Below are 14,055 nucleotides of genomic sequence, written 5' to 3'. Positions count from 1 at the left end.
GTGAGGTGCGGGTAAGGCAGTTCTGAACTCCATACGGTCCATTATTTCCTGATAATGGACATCTCGTGGTGTGTTATACATTACCTAACATTCTTAAGCGGCAAAACATTTTTAAACCATCCAAACACACATTGGTAAAAGTGGAATTAGTTAGTGAAATTCAACATCTGGTATTTGACTTTTTTTATTTTCTTGGCGCTTGGCCATATCGATGGTGCATTTTGGACATCGATATGGTTGACTTTTTTCGTAGAGCTAGCCTCTAGTGGCCATTCGAAGAAACTGCAGGTTATGGCATTCCTATATTAGCTTCAACACCTGGTTTGTTCACACTTTCAAGATCACACAGCAAGACACCAGAAAAGCTCTGTCAGTGAGTAAGGATAAGCCTTTATTCGTGTTTGGAGGGAAAAAAGCCAAACCACATATGCCATCATCCCTGTGGACAGCACAATACTTGTGAGGAGTTGGGGTAGTGTTGCGTTCATGGGACTTGTAGTTCATAACAGTCAGTCACAACATGGAGAAGTTAGCTGAGAATCCACAAAATTGAAGGAGAAATAACAAGGCTGTGTACATTATTGTTTTCATTATTATTGTCATTATTACCCGCAATGGTGTTTTATTGTACAGCGGCAAACTGTCACTGCCACCAGGTGAAGTGTGCGCCTCAATGGCCCACCAGAAAAAAGTGGAAACACGCTCGACGACACAGTTACATAGAAAAATAGCACTGTCAAAAAGTTTCTGAAACGTCTGTGAAGAAATCGGAAAATCCCAGATATCAAAAAGGAAACAAAACGCATGGCTTTCTTCTTCCATCCACTGACAGAAGCACGAGCAGCTCTGAGACTTTTCTTCCAGGGATTTAAATTCAAAAGTTTCTGTCTGTGTAACAAGTTTAAACATATCCCAAAAAACAAAAAGACAAGAAAAAGGAAAATATATATATATATATATATATATATCGATATAGAACTACAGCTCCCATCATATACCTGGGTTTGGTTAATGTCAGTCTCTGTGAATGGTGTCAACAGCAAACAGGCTCATGGGAAATCAGCTGAAAGTTGTTCTTGGGAATTGAAAGAGGATTCATGTGGGGATAAAATCCCAACTTCCCCTGAAGAAAACAGGCTGTTGCATTACCCGACTGAAAAGAAAGTTATAAGAGAATCAACAACAACAACAGTAATTATAGTACTAGCAAATATGACTGTATAGCAGGTAACAAGAACTTTCGATTCTATTTCAAATAAGGTTCAGATGCCATCTCTAAGTAAAGACACGGCAGCTATAAATGAGACGTTCACTAAACCCTTCTCCCAAACAGCAACTGTTCAATGGTAGCTAACCTAAGCTTTGGATCTTTTAGCATGAGCTACCAACATTAGCATGTGTGGCTAACAAGATAAAAAAGTATGAGCTGAATATGAGCATACCATTAGATAAGAACTGTATGGTATCAGGAAACAAATTACTTTAGATAAAGCAACATTTGGAAATGACTGAAGCCACTGTAACACCCAATCCTGATGCTGCTAAGCGCTATATTAGGGTTGCGGCTAACATTAGCAGCTCTTTTTTAATTAAGTTTAAACAAGATGACCTCTGCCAAAATCATTTGTTCGGCCTCTTTTGATCAGCCACTTCCTTGCTAACATTACATTAGCAACGAAATTACACCTTTCCAATTGAATCATATAAAACTACCAACGTAATATTAGCTTCAAGCAACTACCTAGCTAAAGGTAATATTCGCTGGTAGGTGCTTAATACAAATGTTAGCAGTTAGCTGATCAAAGCTAATGTGTAAGTTGTTTTAACTAAAGAACATTCCACCCTGACCATTCAGTCAATGGAAAATGGCTTCTTGAACTCACATAATGAAACAAAATAAAGCAACAACCTTGTGATATTTAACAGTCGGTTTACAGCTTTCAGTTATGCCTCAAAATAGCGAAGTTTCCAAAAACTCAATTTACCTATCACTGTTGAGAGAACTATTGAAAGTATATCATGTAGGGAGTAGGTACCGAGTGAACACAGCCACAGAGTCACAGCCAGCTTAGCTAATGTGACCTGCCACTACAGCTGTCACATCAGCCAGTAAAATGACGTTTGTTGACTACAAATATGAATTTGTGTGTTAATTTCTGTCTAGAATCAAAGACCCATTGTTCACAAGATAACGGAATTCTAAGCAGTAAATCTGCTGCTGTTGTCATAGCAACAGATCACGAAAATTCTAGAATGCGAATCTCGATAAGCATAGCAACAGTAATGGAGGGGGGGTGGGGTTCAGTGAACGCTCAGGAAAGCTTTCTGTCCCAGAGTGGGCTCGTTTTAAACCGGGGTCAAACAGATTCAAAACAGTAAAACCCTGTAACAGGAAAAATCAGATATTAACCCCCCAAAAAAACAAAAAACACAAATAGTGTCATTAATCAAAGACTTTTTATGTGTTTTTTTAATACGTGTATTTAATACCTCAGACAAAAACACCTGAGAAAAAACTGACAAAATGATTCAGATGGGTTTCTCTGTAATATATTCAATTAGGTATATTACAACTATAATCACATATTTCAAGCATATATCATATACATATATATCTAGTGAGAGAATAGTTCAATATTCAATAGTACAGTTTTATGGTACAGTAGCAGTAGGGTGCATTTCTCGTTTCTCATTGGGTAAAGTTTGAAGGAGAGGTATAGACACGTGTTTGTGTGTTAATCTATATACGATTTATCGATACAATATGCAACAAAAAAGAAAAAATAAACTTAAAAGAGAATAAAAGACAAAGAAAGGGTATAGGCAGTTCTGTACTGTGTTTGTTGGAAGTGTTTTAACATGTATGTTTGCGTGTGTGTGTGTCTGTGTGCGTCAGGTGAAGGATCAGAGATCAGCACCATAGAAGTCCATAACAACATCAACAACAACAATAAGGGTTAAAACCTGGGTGAGGTGTGTGTGTCCGTGTTTGTCGTGTGTCTGCATGCTGAAGGTCTCAGTCACTGTTCAATCTGGGCAAATCAACCCTAAACCAGTTAGTATTTCATTTTTGCACTTCCTGGACAAATTGAGGAGTAAATAGAGAGAGAAAGACGGCAACCACGATGTGTTGTCGTTAACAAATTGTGTGTGCGTGTGTGAGCAAGACACAAACTCAATGCAAACCTGCCAGCGAAATCTTCCACCTTATTAATTTTTCAAACATCTGCTCACATGCAGCTGTTCTGATGGCTAATAACTTCCTGTTTTTCATCTCTCTTTTTCTCCTTCACCTTCCAAAATAAAAGCCCTGCGATTATTTCAAAATCAGACACGGAATCAAAGAGAAGATAACAAATCAAGTGCTTGAACAAGCCCACAAAGAAAACAAACAAACACAAAAATGTCTTAAAACTATACAATTTTTGTTTCACCGTCTTCCTACCAATGCGCCCCGACGCCAAAAACAATCGTTACTAAGATACTTCTCCTCGTCTTGCACCGTGTGAAATACCTGATTCAACCGTGATACATTCTCTGTAACGCCTCTGCCTCCGACCAACCAGCTCCGTGAAATCGAAAATAGATTATTTGTTGTTTAACAATAAACAGCTGGGAGGAAAAGCGTTAAATGTGGCCCCGTGACTGTCCAGCTAACAGCCCCTCCCCGCCCCATATATAAAATATACAAAAGATTATCTCCAAAATCCTCCTCCGGACTATTTCTGCTAATAGAAAAATATACAATAATCCTATGTCAAAATCTCTTTGCGTTATGGACGAAACCCTGCACCTCCCCCTCCACCTCCTCCTCTTTGCCGGACTAGTCTTGCCTTCCTGCCCAGTTCAAAAATATACATGTTTTTTTTGTCCTATATATAGAAAAAAATTACACATCTGACCTCTCCTGGCTTGTATCCGTGCCTTGAGCTTAAAAAGTGAGATTTCACTGGCATAATGTGAATTCAACACCCTGTTTGAACTGGCCGGAGCAGCGGCCGGAACGCACTACCTGCAAAAAACGCCGTGCGACACCGGCCGTAAGCACAGCACCGAGGGTGACGTAAGCTGCCGAGGTGACACAAGGTGATACAGTACGTTGTGTGGGTTCAACGAAGCAGCATGTACAAAGAGACTAAGAGAGTCAAACTGGAAAAAGATGGCATCGCTGTGTTTTCCTGTCGTGCAATCCTGAAGCACAGCGTGCACTTAAAAACACACTTTTCGTGTTTGCGCCCGGTGTCGCACAGCGCTTACTGCAGATCTACGTCGGCCTTCCTCCTCGCCACTTCAACTAAAGTGCTGCTGTTGTTGGGTTGCCTTGTACCCTTTTCTCAATGCTCCTCCCCTCCCGCCCCTTCCTCCTTCATCTTCGTCGTCTTCGTCCTCCGCCGCCTCACAAGTCTCCGTGTCGAGTCTCGTACTTGTTGATGATGTTCCTGCAGCGGCCCAGCTCTTTCCTCATGTCGGCCACCTCCTGACGAAGTGCGGCGTTCTCTCTCTCCAGGAAGGCGGCGCGCACTGAGATCTGGTTCTCCTTCAGCCGCCGGGCGTCTCGCGAGCGCTTCGCTGCCTCGTTGTTCTTGACCCGCCGGCTCCAGTACTTCTCGTCCTATCATCAGCGCCGGTTTGGTATGTTGGGGTGTGTGGGGAAGAGACGGGGAGAGGAGAGAGACAAAAAAAGAGGAGAGCGCGGGATGAGATGTGGGTCAGTTATGTGATGAGAGAGAGAGAGTGATTGGAAAGGAACAAAGGAAGGAAGGAAGAAAGGACACAACAGCTGAGTAGTTGCAACTACAGAACACGAAAGCCAAAACAAGATACACAAGACTGCACACACGAAATTACTACTTTTCTTTTTGGCTAGCACGCATCTCTTGAATTTGAAGACACCTCAAACATCTTTACCTTACCATCATGAAGGTATATGAAAGGAAGGGAAGGAAAACCTCCTGATACCCTGACATGGTTCCTAAAAACCTTTTTTTTTGTTAGCAGCCTAGAGATAAGATGCTTGGCTTGTTTGAATTAGCTTCAGCGCTAATATAAGAATTTACTTTGTAAGCTTTGTAGCTTTTGCATTTTCACAAAGGAGAAATTAAACCAACAGAAATTCCTAGCTAACAGGCTGTGCTAGCTGCATTAGCACAATTAGCAACAACAGTTGCTTACATTGGTAACAAACAACAAAGTAGTTGTTGTTCCATATGTTCCAATGTTGAGAGATATCTGCACTAGCGTAAAAAAGGTGTGTGTCAGACAGTGTAGTTATATTTCGATATTTCAGCAACGTTAGCTTTGTAGCCGTTAGCTAAGGGTTTGTTTACAATTTTATATTTAGCTATGCGAAACAGGAGACATTTTTTCTGTCTGAATTTCCTAGTTTAACTGCACTTACAAAAAAAATCATATATGTAGAGTATTTCTTTAAACTGCTAAAGACCATGGTATATGAGCAATAATGCACTGCAGGCTGTTCTCCTATAGGACATAATGGACTCCACTTCATCTGTTAATGTCTAATATTGGAATGGCACCTCATATTTTATCACTTAAGCAGACATATAAAGCTCACAAATAACACATATATTAAGAGACAGGACACATGTAGAGACAGGCACCAAAGCATGCTAGCTTTCAGGCGATCTGCATGAATACAAAATACCTACTCTTACCCACTCCTTTTTGCCACTTGACTTGTCACTAAAACTCATATGGATTAAAAAGCAACATGGAGGACGATGATGTCTATAAATAGCCTTCTTAATGCAGGTGCACAGTCCTGCCCTGCTCAGCTGCTCATCTGTATGAATTAATAATCTGCACTGCACACTCGTCCAGCAGCCTGCAAAGTCTGCAACATTGTTTTTTGGGCATGAAAGAAATGTATTGGCCCGGTTAGGGTCTCAGGAGAGGAGGATTGGAAACCGCAGAGATTGTTGTGTTAAACTTTTGGACTCGCAGAGAAAGATGGAAATCTAAATTGAAAGTAAAACCTTGTCGGGATCTCTATCTGAAAGATTTGTGCCAGCTGAATCGCTGCAGGCCCAAGCGTTTCACAGTGTCTCCTCAGAGAGACTTTAACAGGATCTGTTTACTTCAGGGAAATCATTTTGCAATTAGAATCATTAACAAAGTCATTATCCTTTTGCAGTATCTGTGAGAGGGTTCTGGGACGCCTTGAGATAATGTTTTTAACACAAATTTGTAATTAAAAAATCTAATTCTTCATTATGATCCTGTGCATTGATTCTCCTACACTTCAGCAGAGAGTTGATATTAAACAGAGTCTTTAAGAGGAGCTGCAGAACATCCGAGCCTCATCTTTAACTTCGGTTAGAGATAATGTTTCCCCGACCCAGATACAAATAAATAATAAAGCCGGGGATGGCTGAACGAGGAAAGGTGAGTGCCTTCATCTCTCCATAAATTACAGATGCCTCAGGAGCTGCAGCTGCTCCGCGCTGAACTATGGAAACACGAGCCATTGATCAGAGCTCCTCCGATTGTGCAATGAGCCGAGTGCAAAATATTTTAGGCTCTCGTCAGGAGGCATCGATACCAGTGGGCGTCATGCTCCTGCAGTTTTTTCCACATCAGTGCAGGAGCTGTCGGAGAGCTGCGGCCTTTGTCTCCAGCAGGTTCAGGGTTTTTGTCTGAGCAGCCCGAGCTTTAGGCCAGAGGAAAAAACTTCTCTCTAAACCTGTGAGTGTTTGCGCAGTTTTTATACGTAGAAACCTTGAACACGCTCGAGTGTGATTCATGGACTCAGCTCTGGAGAAGGAGGGGCTAAAAACGTAGTTTTAATTCAAATAAATTGTTAGAAATTATCTTGCTTTCCGGCAGAATCTTTCTCTTATTTTAACAAAAATGTCAAATGATTTTATAATAGGATTATATTTGCAGCTTTAAAACTCCATCCCTAAAAACCTTGAGTGCTATATTGAGCTTTAAATCCTGACTTGAAATAATCTAAAATATCGAGTGTGAAAGTAGAAACCTTATTCCCTGAATCGTTCATAAATATAAGGTTGGAAACTAAACAGCCGTAATCTGGCTTTGTTGGCATTGAGAAGCACAGAAAAGCTAACACACTTAACTACATGATGGCTCCTGAGCAGTTTGCATGCGTGCAGTGAAAATAGTCATAGACTGGCTTTAAGGACAGCAAGGATTTGTGGGAGATGTAGTACCTTCTGCTCGTTGGGGACCAGCATCTTGCGGGCCTTCTTGATCATCGGCTGAGGTTTCAGCTCCTCGTCGGAGAAACGGTGCCGCCGAGGGTCAAACGCCTCCTGGCCCGGCACGCTGGACAGAGCCAGATCGGCCGGGTCGGGGTCAAAGTTCACCATAATGTCACTGTTCCCGTTTGCTCCAGCTGGAGGTCCAGGGGGTCCCGGAGGGCAGGTGGAAGTGGGTGACGGGTCCTGAGGCACCGCTTGACCACCTGGGAGGAAGAGAGAGAGGATGACTCAGCATTTCACAGAATAGCGTTTTTTAAATAAATATTTTTGTTTTAATTTACATTATTTACTTTGTTTTATAAAATGTGATTTATACATTTTATTTAAAATAAAAATAAAAAATAAAATAAACAAAAATATATATTAAAAAATAAATATATAAAATATAAAATAAATAATAAAAATAATAAACAAAAATTTATATTAAAAAATAAATATATAAAGTGTAAAATAAATAAATAAAAATAATAAACAAAAATATATATTAAAAAATAAATATATAAAATGTAAAATAAATAAATAAAAATAATAAACAAAAATATATATTAAAAAATAAATATATAAAATGTTGAATAAAAATAATAAATACACATTTTTATTTACTTATTTATCCTCTTTATTTTACCAAATTACTGTCTTATTCTTTTAAAGATGTATCATTTTTCATGGCACTCCTGGGACTCCATAAGCTTGGAGCTGCCACAGTTTAAAGCCTTCATAAATTGGCTTTGAGTTTATATTTGTTTTCAGCCTTCGTGACAGGGCCAGATGTGGATGCTGAGATTTATAACACTCCTGCAAAGCTGCTGTTGATCAACAGGCAGAAGGTCTGTTAGAGGTCAGAGGTCAAGTTCAGCTGCACACATGAAACTGGGGGGCTTTGATAAACGGCATCGACAGTTTGTGATTGTCGTATCAATAAAACATTAAATGAAACGCTGAAGGAGGGTAAATCGCCCACACATTTTCGCCCTGACGCGATAAACGCCGGCTTAATTACTCGTTTAGCTGTCCAATCATCATCATCTAGTTTTATCTGCAGATTAGGGCCCATCTGCCCTCGCCGAGGACGCTCACATGTCAGAGAGCAGCGGGCGAGCCGAAGGCCAACACGCTGCAGAGGATGATGAGACAATCCTCAGCGGAGATCCGATCAAATCTAACTTGAACTTTGGACAACATGGCTGCAGAATCCCTTCAGCTACCAGTGCAGCCAAACAGGGTGGAGACATTTCATGATGTCATTTTCCACTAAAGGCAGCTGAACAGCGGTGAAACTGTTTGCTTTAAACATACTGAAGAGCTTGTTAGTCATCAATTTTATTTTCACTCTTGAACGGTGACATTTTATTACCCACATGTGTAATATTCTCAGGCAAGTGTGTCTGCTGTCAGAATCAACCTGAAGTTTTTCAATGAAGACAACAAGCTGTGGAATTAGACCAAACTTTGATGCTGTCTGATGTTTCAATTGAAGTACATGTGACAGTGTGAGCTGAGGTTGTAAGACGGCTAAAGAAAACAGCATTAAACAAATTGTCAGCATGGTGAATAAACATTATTTGGGTCAAACAACTTATAAGTTTTTACTCTACGTTCATAAGAAGGAAGTGTTCAGCTAATGAATGAAACAAGAGGAAGAGAGAGATGCAGACAACTGAACGTGTTGTAAACGTCTCTCCTGTGGTAGAAGATGTTTTATTTCTCTATTATTTTACACCATAAACATGCCCAGAGTTTGATTTATTTAAAGGTTGGAAGTACCACAGTCCAAGTAGAGATTTTAGGTATCTGCACTTTACTAAATTATGTATTGTTCTGGTAACTTTTTACTTTTATCACAAACATTTAAAAAAAAATTTAATATAGACTATTTTTTGGCTTTTTTTTATAACTTTACTTAGAGAGAGGACAGTGGATAGGGCCGAGGGCGGGAGCCGAACCTGGGTCGCTGAGCTAAACCGGCGCCTTATCACAAACATATCTGTCTACTTTTTACTCTTGCATTTTCAGAGCAAGCTCTTTACTTTAGCTTTTAAACATTTGTTGAGAATTATCAATATTAATAATTTAAGTCACTCTGAGTACATTTCAGAGTCTGTACGTCTTAAATTTACTTTAGGTTAAGTTAAATCAGAAGTTCTACTTTTCTTTTTCACACACGTATCTCTGCTTCCTCTTGAGTAAAGGATGTGATTGATTCTTTCATAGCACCAAAAATATACATCTAATTAAAAGTCAGCAGGAAGCTTCATTAGTTTTGGTGTCCACATCCTGCACAGGTCAGACCCTGCAGCTTGAGGGTGTTGAACTGATCTCGAGGCTGCCGGCTGCAGAGTCACATGTCTCTATCATGCTTCATCCACAGAGCAGAGAGCCAAGAATGAGGCCCGCTGAGATGAGATGACCATAAAGAGGATTACCCTATAGACAGACGATATGTTCCAATTCAGATCAGAGTGGGGGTGGAGGCGGACGTGCGTCTCTCTAGCTCTGTTTTATTCACTGTGTCACACATTTCAGGACAGGAGGACGGCTCAAAGACGACAGAAACGATCTTTGTTTTGAGGCTGCAAACTGTAGTCACAGTGACACTGATTCACCACCAGGTGGCAGTATGGAGCCACAAACACTCGGAGGGGCAGCAGGTTCACATCATGCAGGATTTACAACAAGCAGGAGAGAGCAGGTTTCGTTTAACCCTTTGTGGTGCCGACTAATATCACTAAATTAAAGAAACGGCCTCCTCTGGACGACGTAGGCGGAATGTAAAGATCTTAAATAAAAGCTTAAAATGCAAGAAAATAAATAATACTAGAGCTGCTTTGTTCCCCAGGTTGATTCATGCAGGATTTACTGGCATTATTCGTTATAAAAAAAACAACAAAGGAGTTACAAAGTCAATGTTATGAATAAAATAAATATAAAGCTTGAAATTAGAAAAGTATGATGTTGGGATTCAGCTTGTGTGACTTAAAGCCACATCAGTTCGAGTTATTCTGGGAGGCTGTTAGTAAACCGTGTGGCAGTGAATATAAAACGTCCTCCTGATGGTTTTACCCCGAAGCTGTTCTGCATTAGTGCCGCTTACTTTCCTCAAAGTCACACAAAGTGTCTATTTTCAGTCCTCTCTCTGTCAAACCTTTTTTTAATTTCTGATACCTGCCGCAAAATAAAACGTGACTTTTCCGATCATTTCTTCTTTGTTATACAAGCGTTAGTGGAGCGATCGTCCAACCACAGTGTTCTGTGGCAGCAGTTGTAAGATGCTTTTTTGGAGCTCCAGGCTCGGAGCCACGGATTAAAAATAACTGCAGAGCTGGTGACCAACATCGAGTGAAACAGTAGTAGAAAAATCTCAAATACTCGGGAGAATCGAACAGAGAAGAGATGTTTACAGACGTGTCGTTCCGCCACAGAGATGAGAGGAGTTAAGTCACGTAAATATATCAGATTTTAAAGATTCAGCATTAATGATTGATCTGATTTCTGATGAATGCATCAGCGTCCAATCACAGCAGCATAAAAATTTCCTTCTTTGTGCAACCAGAGCCTTTCGTAAACCTAGAAATGTCTGTCAGAGCAGCGAATCCGACACCGATTTGCTCCTCGACTCCTGCCGTGAGCCGTCAATCATGTTATTTCATGCGTCAACCACAAAACCACAATCCTCTGAGGACCCTGAGAAGTGAGACTGCATCACAGGCGAGGGGCCGGGAAATACCCCCGTGCTCCCCTGTTAAATACAGCTGAAGCACTTGACTGCACACTGAGCCTGTGTGAGAGCGGGGACGTATATATGTGTACACTTTGTGAAAGGTTAAAACTTTTATACAATCTGCAAAATGAAACTACGTGAAAATAAAGCCACATTTCCAACTTGTATCTTTTCCCCCAGCTTAGAGCTCCGATTTACATAACCTACAGTGTGACTTGAATGCATCACATTGCTCTGTCCTCGGCGGTTTTATAGATGTCAGGTGACCACCTGACGGCTAACCCTAATAACACAGAGTATAATAACCCTCTCTGTAGTTCCTCTGAGCTCTGTTTACAAAGTGTTCTAGTGTCTTTCAGGTTGTTTTGGTTTTATGGCTGCAGCGTCACTGCTTCCGATCAGAACATCGTTTTTAAGCAGGATGTTGTTTTTAGAGCTAAGAGACAGATGTTTATCTGGTGGAGACCAAAAACAGAGATAAAAGGACTTAAATTCGTCTGATGGCCAGAAACACGACACAAAATGAATGATACTGATGCTCTGAATCTACTGGATCCCAATTGGACTGTGAAGATCTTTCTGCTATACGTCACATGACTTCCCAGATGCAGGACAGATACAGAATGTTGTTTGCATTGGACTTCAAAGCCTTTTGCGCCTCATTCAGACGGTAAAGGGGTCCTTGTGCAACGATATGACGCACCAAGGGGAACAATAAAGCTTCGATATCTTACCGGTGAGTCTCAGCTGCAATATCTTAGTATCAGTGTGTAATATCATGTGCTTTCTGTTTAAAAAGCACAGATGTAAGATGATGGAAAACCCACCCATCTTTTACTCGACCTGTAATGCTTCTACTCTGATCTTGGTTAGCGGATTAGAGGTACATTGTTGTTTGTTTACACGTGCATAGCTAACGGATTCAAAGCAGCTGATGTGTCACATGAAACCTTGTATGCTGTGTCCACACGCTGTGAGAATGAGCTTTAAAAACGTATGCTCTTAATAATAAAGTTAATAATATGTCGATTTTATGCCAACAGGTGGTTTGCACTGCCCCCTGGTGGCCAAAAAATGTGTTTATGCCGCTTTAAGATCGCTTACTCTTTTCCACCTTTGCACATAGATGATTTTAATGAAGATCTTTGGATTGAGGAACTACGGCTGCAGTTTTATGGATCAAATAATTTGGCGATATAGAAAGCTGCAGCTCTGCACTGATACAAACTGTAGACAAAATTGTAAACCAATCATGAATCTCCCATAATGCAACGGACCATATATCCCCCTCTCTTTATCCTCCCTCCATACGTCCTCTGGTCCATCTGTTTGTCCAGCGGCTCCGTCAGATGAACCGCTGCTGGTCTGATCTGACTCTCTGGCAGCTGGACGGGGCTGATCCTGGATAAGTCCGCCCAAAGCCCCGTCCTAATAACAACCATTTTGGGCAAAAAGTTGAAACCGATCCAAGAACACGGCTCCCACTGCTGCCGGGGAAAACAGCCGCCAAACTCGGCTTTTCGCCTGGCTTCATTTCCTGTCTGAGAGCGGGAGCCATTTGGACGAGGCAGCCGCTGTCTCTCGGATTCTCTCTCTCTCTCTCTCTCTCTCTGCTTTCATTAATTTAGCTGAGATTATGTGTTTGTCTCTCTTTGGGCCTGTCAGTCTCTGCTTCTCTCTTTCCACCGGACCACAGTGTGTCTTTACAGCCATGTTTAGAGTAATATTTTTGGATTAAAGCATCTGATAACAATTAATTTGCTGTTATCATGCTGGAGTTTCCACGCCAAATACATCACAATAAATCCAGTGATCTGCAACACTAAAGTTCCTACATTAACTTTGGCATCCTCGAGGTCTTTGAAGGTCTCATTCGGGGAAATTCAAGTACTTTACAGGTTAGAATTAGAGCCTTCATTTCTTATTCATACTCGTGTCAAGTCGGGAAATCCTGTTTGAAATCCTTCATTTTAACACGGCTGCTGTGTCATCTAAAATCTCCATCACAGGATTCGCCTCAGGAAGCGAAGAGTTGATCCTCAGATGGAGCGACCGGAGGCACGCAGATGAATTTATGGGGAGAACTTTTAAAAGCCGTTTCAAGGTGCAAAAAGGAGTTTTAAAATGTTCAGAAATCAGAGGGAAGAGTTTGGGCTCGTCCTTCAGAATCAAACGGCTCCTCTCATGAGCCGCCATTTTGCTCCGATGTTCTCAAAGCAAACAGGGAGGCCTCAGCTGCAGTGGGCACAGACGCCCACAGAGGCAGAAAATAACGCAGGTTGAGGTTTGAGAGTCAGGTGAGCAGCTCTTCCTCTTGACTAATCGCTTGTTTGATCTATCTATACTTTCACTTTATCCACCTACACATGAAACCAACAGCTGAGTGCAACAAACTCACTGCCGCTCCCCGAGGGGGTCGTGGAGAAAGGCATTTTGGGAAATGTAGGAACCCAGGTAAAACTAACCTGTAATGATAGCACTAAAGAATCCTCAGATACACTGAACGTTTCCTGTTTAAGTAGGTTCATATCTAATTAGAGGAAATCATGCAATTACTTTGACAATGGCAATTATGCTGATTATAGAATAACGAAGGTTACAATTAACTTCTGTTGTGATTGCGGCGCTTGGAAATAGTTTTAAAGCGATTTTTATTCAAAGTCACGTCAAGTTTATTTATAGAGCACATTTAAAAACAACTCGTGCTGTGCAACAAAGAGGATCCACACAGGCGATATAATACGAATAATAAAATAGGAGAATAAAAACTATTAAGAGCGTGATAAAACCGAAAAGCAAGATAAATATGAAAGAATTGCTGGATGGTGTAAGATAAAAGGGTCAAGCTCAACTAGGGTTGAAGGCCATCGGTTTGAGTGACTCAGCAGTTTTTATGTGGATAGGAAGGCTGTTCCACAGCTCAGGAGAAGCTACTGCAAAGGCACGATCCCCTCTATGTTTGAGTCTTGATCTTGCGATTTCAACGAGCAACTGGTTGGTTGAACTAAGTGCTCCAACTGGTAGGTAGTAATGAAGGAGATCGGCGCGATAAGAAGGAGCCAATCCATTTAAAACCTTAAAAACAATTTAAAA

The 14,055-nt window shown here is 40.9% G+C and overlaps 1 protein-coding gene across 1 annotated transcript in view; it reads right to left on the bottom strand.

Moving 5' to 3' along the window:
- Positions 1 to 368: 368 nt before the first annotated feature.
- The window catches only part of dbpa (D site albumin promoter binding protein a), a 31,580-nt gene continuing 17,893 nt past the window's right edge, over positions 369 to 14,055 (bottom strand). The window contains exons 4-5 of the mRNA XM_069681819.1: positions 7,194 to 7,447; positions 369 to 4,612 (exon numbers count right to left, since the gene is read on the bottom strand). Of these exons, the coding sequence (XP_069537920.1) occupies positions 4,397 to 4,612; positions 7,194 to 7,447 (470 nt within the window). The 3' untranslated portion in view covers positions 369 to 4,396. The remainder of the gene's footprint in view (positions 4,613 to 7,193; positions 7,448 to 14,055) is intronic.

The sequence above is a fragment of the Semicossyphus pulcher genome, unplaced genomic scaffold, assembly GCF_022749685.1.
Source record: "Semicossyphus pulcher isolate SPU_LCO1_2020_fin unplaced genomic scaffold, fSemPul1.0.p SCAF_5, whole genome shotgun sequence".
In the NCBI taxonomy this organism is placed as follows: domain Eukaryota; kingdom Metazoa; phylum Chordata; class Actinopteri; order Labriformes; family Labridae; genus Semicossyphus; species Semicossyphus pulcher.
This window is presented reverse-complemented; position numbering and strand designations above follow the sequence as displayed.